The sequence below is a fragment of the Halyomorpha halys genome, unplaced genomic scaffold, assembly GCF_000696795.3.
Source record: "Halyomorpha halys isolate HHAL.00 unplaced genomic scaffold, Hhal_1.1 Scaffold640.1, whole genome shotgun sequence".
In the NCBI taxonomy this organism is placed as follows: domain Eukaryota; kingdom Metazoa; phylum Arthropoda; class Insecta; order Hemiptera; family Pentatomidae; genus Halyomorpha; species Halyomorpha halys.
Window position 1 is genome coordinate 142,165 of NW_027115902.1, and position 7,347 is coordinate 149,511.

The window sequence follows — 7,347 nt, forward strand, 5'->3', positions numbered from 1 at the left end:
TACAGTTGTAAATTACAATAAATAAATAATTAAAAAATTGGTAAATTATCCGATAATGATATATTTATTACATTAATCTAATATTGCTTTTTATTTAAATATTGATAAGTTAGCACAAATAAATAAGTTTTTAAACTTATTTGTTTTATTCTCTGACCACACCCTAACCATCTTCTCCTTTATTAATAAAATATAATGTTAGATATTCATAAACGTAAATGAAAATAAAGGTGGAGATATACTCAATATTAGTTACTTAAAAAAGCTACTGCATGAAATAAAAAAATTACACAAAGGAATATTAAAAAATCCTTAGAGTTACTTATTTAATTAATTTTCATTTATTTGCTGCATAGTCTTAATTCTTCTTTACTTATAATAAACAACTTTTTTCAAAACAAATTCATATGTGGGAATTCCAATATTATTTACAATATATTCTTTTTTTTTTTTTTCTTTTCTTACGTCGGCCCAAGACTCCCGTTGGAGTCCTACACTGCCCCTGTTGTTATATTATAAAAGAATGGAGCTGAGGATGTAAATTGTTATTATTAATTTTTATTATTTAATTTAATTTGTTAATATTTATTTAATTTTAAAAATCTAATTTGGATTATGCTATAAATTTGCACAACGCCTGAATAGTAGTCCTATCTAGATCTGCCAGCCCTTGGAGGAAAGGGCTACAATATATTCTTAATACATTAATAAAAATTCATAACATTTTTTTCTAATTTTTATTTAAACATACTACTTTTTTATTAGAAATGTTTCAGGTTATTTATCATTTGCAACCTATTTCCTTAAACATTTTTCCATTATAGTCTCTAAAATTATGTATTTTGTATACAATTTAAAAATGAATTTGTTAAATATTATAATATTTTATATACAATCTTTACACTCTCTTGAGACTGGTTATTATTGTTTAAATAAATAAATTTTACCCAATTTTAGTCTCTGAAATAGTTTTTATGTCTTTATTATAAGTCTGATGTTTCGGCTTGAGGACAACCTTAATACAATTTAGAAGTACATCATTTAAAAAACAACTTTATGCAAACCATTCTGCCCAAGACATTATTTTCAGTCCATAAATTACATTAATTTGTCCATTCTTCACATTAAATTAAAAATTAAAACTTTTTATCACAGTCAACCTCTTCTATTATAATTTATCACAACAATATTTTTACTAAATTATAAATCTATAAGAATAGACAAATTAGGGGTAATTTGTGGACTGAAATTAATGACCTGGACAGACTATCCTGCATAAAGTTGTTTTTTTAAATGATGTGGTTCTAAAATGATGATCTTAATAATCATAAATAAAATCAATTTATAGTTACTTACTGGTTGTCATGATCTATTTATTGGACTACCTATATTCTAAATATATGTTAACGCTTAATTTGTTACTGTGAATAACTGATTAAATCTAATTAATATTGTAGAAAATATCCTATAAAGGAAAATAACTGTCTTATGATTATAATAAATAACTAAAAATGAAATAAGAAAGGCATGAAATAAGAAATAGTAATACCTGCCACTAAATGCATTTCATGAAGTAATATTTAAGTATATTATTAATTTATCTGTTATCAATTGCAATGGTTCTGTATCATTTAAATAAATATTAGTTTTTTCTTCTAATTAGTTTGCTGTTATGCATATAAGCTTTTTTTATTCATATATTGACATTTACAACTGTATTTACATAAATATACATCTAGTAAATTTTATGCTAGATTATAATGGTATAATATAGGCTTGTTGAGAAACTACCCATTGGTAGCACTCTAATAATATTCCTACATTAAAAAGTCTCGAGGCTATCATCTTTTCAGTCACCTCAGAGGATTGTCAAGAATTGAAGAGGAAGCAAGGTTAGAAACTTGTGGGTTTGGATGGTTAAGGAGTTTATAATGGAAAGATTGATATCTGGTTCGGGCTAGATTGGTTACATATTGAACATTAAAGTCTTTATGGATGGTGTTATTTCTGATATAGTAAGGAGCATTGGGGATGGTATAAAAGCTAAATGTGTAAATCGACTAAAAGGCCAATCCTAATAACGAACTAAAATTTGAAGTATTTTAGAGATTCAAAGGTTAATGTAGGTTATAGTTTAAAGATGGACCTAAATTGAAAACTTTTGGTATGAAAAATACCATATTTGAAAAAAAATTATACTGCCCCTTTTTAGAATCTAATCAAAGATATAATAGTTAAGAATACACTATACACATAGAGACTCTATGTTCTGACTGAATCAACAGAGCTTATGGGACCTTCCTAAATTTAGTTATATGTCGTAGTAGACAAAATTAATATAATTATTTATATTAAGGTCATGAATAATTTCTTCTATTATATTTTTCCTTTATTTAAGTTAACATCATTTATTTCAATATTACGAGGATTCCTGTGTTATCCTTAGAAATCAAATTAACAAATATTTAACTCAAATTTAATATGTACCTCTTGCATTAACAATGTAAGGCCCACTAGGGGCCACCAGATCTGGTATTAAATAAATTTAAAAAATCCTATATTATATATTCCTGCCTGTCACATCTGAACAAGCTAAATTTGATATAAATTTACTGGCAAACATTGGTATACCCAGGGCAGTCGGCACAATTATTTATTATAATATCAGGAAATTTCCTAATTTAAATATTCTTAGACTTAATACAATATAGATACTCATACATTTACAACTTGAAATCACCTGTTAAATTTATTTTTTACATCATAATAATAAATCGATTTCAGGTGAGAGTGACAAAGTGCAGACACAAATTGTCTATTCGCAGCAATCAAAACCTCATGAGTTTATCCCGGCTGCAATACCTACCCAATCTGCAGAAGCTTTGAAAAAAGAAGGCAAGTGTTTTATTGAAATAAATATAATAATAATAATATAATACCTATTAAAAAAATAAGTATATAATATTTCATCCATAAAAACAATTGAAGGGATAAGTGGATGAAGGAGTTATGTTAAAAATAGTAAATTTTAAGAAAACAAGGTTCAATTTTTTTTTTTTTTTTTTTTGGTGATTGTTATGTTTTTGAAGTGTACATAGCTCCTTCTACAACCAGTTATCTCAGTTATTAATTGGATTTTGAGGTTAGAGTACCTCACATTAGCGAGATAGACACCTACTCATCCAGAATAAAGATTCAAAAAATCAAAAAGTGTTACATAGCCCCTTCATTCACTCACAGTATAAAATAAGAAATTATTTATATCAGATTTAAAATTCACATTATGTAACAGAGATAGTGAATGTTATAAATCCTTATGTTTAATTTTAACAATAAAATTCTTAATTTATTTTATCGGATGATTATTTTAGTGAATTAGAACATTTTAAGTTTAATTATTAAGAAAAAAATGATCATTTTTAATCAAATGAGGAGTATTCTATCTAAACACAATATATCCACTTTCGTAATATTGTTATTTAAAAAATATTATTATAAGTAAAGAAGCATATTATAAAGATAAGTTCAATTTTCATTGAATTTACCAATTTTGAAATAAACTGAGAAAGTTATTGCTGTGCATTTTTAGTTTTTAAAAAGAATGTTTACTTTTGAGAAGTGAATATATTATTAACTTTTGATATAAAACTCCTCAAATATATTTAGAAAAGTTTATCAGATATTTTTAATATATTGAATTACGGTATCACAAACATTTATTGAAAAACTATAATTTCATTCTTCTAAAAATGTTGTATTGTTTTATTAAAATAAAATTACAATAAAAAAATTCTGTAGATTAATTAAATATAATTTCATAAATTTATATAGCATATTGCATAAAAAATATTTAGGGTCGATTAATTGACATTAAACTGTTTTATCATTAGTATCAGTAGAATAATAGAAAAAAAAAACAGTTAATCAACAATTTTTTAATTTTATAGGAAATACCTATCCCTCAGCAAATAGCGTAGTTCATGTGCCAACAAAAGTTCCAGCATTTACATCTGGCTCACCAAGGAATTCAGTTGAAGGTAGGAAAATAAATATTGTACATTCTTATGGATAGGTTGTATTTGAGTATATAAATAACTTTGATTTAAACAGAGAGAATAGAAGTTTCATTGTTGAATAATGGCCTATAAATAAATTACTAAAGACACTTCTTTCTATCCATACTAAAGAATTTAAAATTTTCTTAAATACAATTTTTTAAAACTTATAAAATCTATGTTATTGGTATAAAATATTTATTTCCATTTTTTTTTTAATAGAAACTCTTTTTTGTATGCAATTATTAAACCTAGTAATAAAAGAAGAAATTCAGACAGGAAGGTTTAGACTTTGTTACTCGATGAGGCAGTGGATAGGAAATTAGTGAGAACTGATTATAAAGTCCAATTATATCTTTACCCTTATGGCCTATATTTATTTAAATAATCTATTACTATACACATTAATAATTATTTCTTTACTAACATATTATTTTTTTATTTTATATGATTTTATCTAATATAGTGATTAATGTTCCAAAACTATTATTATAATAATTTCTTTACACATATTGTTATGTTTGTTTCATTCTGTTCTCCTTCAAAAATTTACTTATCTGTCATTTTCTATTTTATTACAGTCGAAGAATTAAAATCAGTTTTCAGCAAATGTAGAGTTTTTGAGAAGTGATTTCAAAACATCAAATGTTTTGTACGATTTAGTATCTTTATTATTCATTTGTTTGATAATTTTAGCTCTTAAGTGTTTAGTTCTATTTCTTTTATAATTTGGATTGTCTATTATAAAGCCTCCAAAAGATATCTTCTCCATTAATTCATTTCCTAGCCCTGACCATATATTTTGGAAAAACACTAAAATATTCTAAAATTGATTACATTAGAAGAAGTTGATTTTATTTATTTGGCCATGAATAAGTAAAATAAACAATTTTTTATTTTATTCATTTCAGCATGAATAAGTAAAATAAACATTTTTTTAAATTTTATTTATTTAAGCATGAATAAGTAGCAATGGACTAGTAACTCCAAGGACTCAAGCTGTGGTCGATAATTATTATCTGTTGAGTCAGCCTTGAGGGTTCAAAAGCCCTCTGGGGTCAACCCTGTCTCGTGAAGTGGATACCCTTGATTGGGTTAAAAATCTGGTGGTTTAGCCTGATTCTGACCAAATCACCTCCTCGCATAACCATTAATCTAGTAACAGTACTTATAAAATACTGCACCCCTCACTATTCATGGGTTGTAGCGGTAGAGATTTAATTTTAATTTTAAGTATGAATAAATATGTGCCAACAAATTTATACATAATCCTGAAGTAAAAGAAAAGAAGAATAGTTCATTATATTTATTAGAGTCAACTTTCATCACACTATTATTGTACTTATATAACCCTTATTACATATAATACAAGCATATAAGGTAAGAAATATAAAAGGAGGTACCAAAAGAGATTAGGATAGATATTTATTTGCTTGTAAACTTATATCGAGGTGGTGGTGTAAGATCAGAGCCCAATTGATAATGTTAGGCATTCTTGACTAGAATGCCTTGACAATGCGTGTACACTTAGATAACGTAGTTGATTAGGAAGTGAATAGATAGGATGAGACTTACTGGGTACTATTCCAGTAGGTAGGAAGGAGGAATGCAAGCCTGGGGGTATCCCAGCCACCAGTACTATTCCTGTAGATATGAAGGGGTATATTCTCAGGGGTATAAGCTCAGGTACTATTCCTATTGATATGAAGATGTATATAAGCTGCCCAGAGGGTACAAGCTGCCGCTGGATCCTACGAAAGGATATAAGGTAGAGAAAGTAGGAGGAATCCAGAGAAGGCAGATAATCCTAAAATGTGGGATCATTTTATAAAATCAGTATATAAAAATATAGTGTACTGATCCACTAGGTAAATTTTTACCTTCTGCTTCCTTAAGAGGTATTTCTTCTGAAGACTATTTTCACACTGTCTTTTTCATTATGGCATAGTCAAGTCTCTGGGCGATTAAACGCCATCCAGAGGTACTTGATGCAAAACGTTGCCAGTCGGAATGACAGTAAAAGAAAGACCTTCAGAATGATTGCGTGTAGCTAATACTGTTACCGCCATAATATAATTACCTTGTAAATAGTATTTGAGTTTTATTAGTATTTAATTTAGTTACATCTATTTTTATTTGTATTGTTTTATTTAGATTTAGTTATATGAAATGAAAAAAAATGTAATTATATTTGTGTGTTATAATGAGTAATAGAGACAGTTGCTAGGGTTGATAATTGTTGCTATGAGGTGTCACCTAGCGACAGACCGACCATCTTAGTTTTTTAGAGCAGTTGCGACTAATTAGTGCCCTGGTAGCGTCATTAGCAGCCTTTTCTGCGTTTGGTTGATATTATTTTATTTGACATTTTTTGAGTGTTCTCGTCGTCATAACAGTTCGGAACCAAACCACTTCTGTGTTTCGATTTTAATATGAGTTCCAATTAATTAACTAATTAGTGACCAACCCCTGAACCCAAGGAACGTGTGTAACCAGCCCTGTCTGCGTTCATTTTGTCGGCTCGCCTAATACAATACGACTGTTGGATATTTGAACCATCGATGAGCCAGACTTACACATCTCGGCAGCACTCTTCCTCTGACCTATCGGAGTGGAGCAACCTTTCGTCGTGCAGTATTTTTTTTATATATTTATTTTTTTTTTTTGTGTGTGTAAATTAGTTTTATTGTCATTTCCATAATTTATCGAACTATTTTATTTTTATCTGAAAGGCCTTTTTATCTTTACTTGTATATTTTGTTTATGTTAGTTTTTAAAATGTTTAAATTGGCCAAATAAATATTTAATCCGAGCCAGTTTGTTTTTTGTTCATTTTAAAGCCTTCCAACAAAAAGACATAGCCGATTTGAGGCGGCTTTAACAAATACTGATAAATTAACTTAAAGTTTTTGAAGTCTGTTCATACAAAATTTGAAGTGGAAGAAAGGCTGCTAGTCATTCATTCATATCGCGTGTTTCACTTTATCATTTCAAGCAAATACCAAAATAATGTTGTTTTTTTTCTCTTTTTTTACCAATCTAAAGTTACATAGCACATGATCCTTACAGTTAAAGTCAGTCGTTCTGATAGTATGGGCATTCGTGATTCAAGTCAGTCTGGCTTTTGACCCTATGTAAGTATATCTATTCTACTACCACCGCTAATAAGTGCCTAGGAAAGGAAAAGCCAAAAATATCGTTTTAAATTTCAACTCCATTGGAGGTTATCCTGTGACCCAGTTTCCAACTCCTTCTAGGGGCCAAGTTCAGATGCTCTGACGCCGCAGTCACT

At 28.0% G+C, this 7,347-nt stretch overlaps 1 protein-coding gene across 1 annotated transcript in view; it reads left to right on the forward strand.

The window, feature by feature from the left end:
• The window catches only part of LOC106684981 (uncharacterized), a 27,382-nt gene that overhangs the window by 12,124 nt on the left and 7,911 nt on the right, over positions 1 to 7,347 (forward strand). The window contains exons 2-3 of the mRNA XM_014427385.1: positions 2,785 to 2,895; positions 3,948 to 4,037. Of these exons, the coding sequence (XP_014282871.1) occupies positions 2,785 to 2,895; positions 3,948 to 4,037 (201 nt within the window). The remainder of the gene's footprint in view (positions 1 to 2,784; positions 2,896 to 3,947; positions 4,038 to 7,347) is intronic.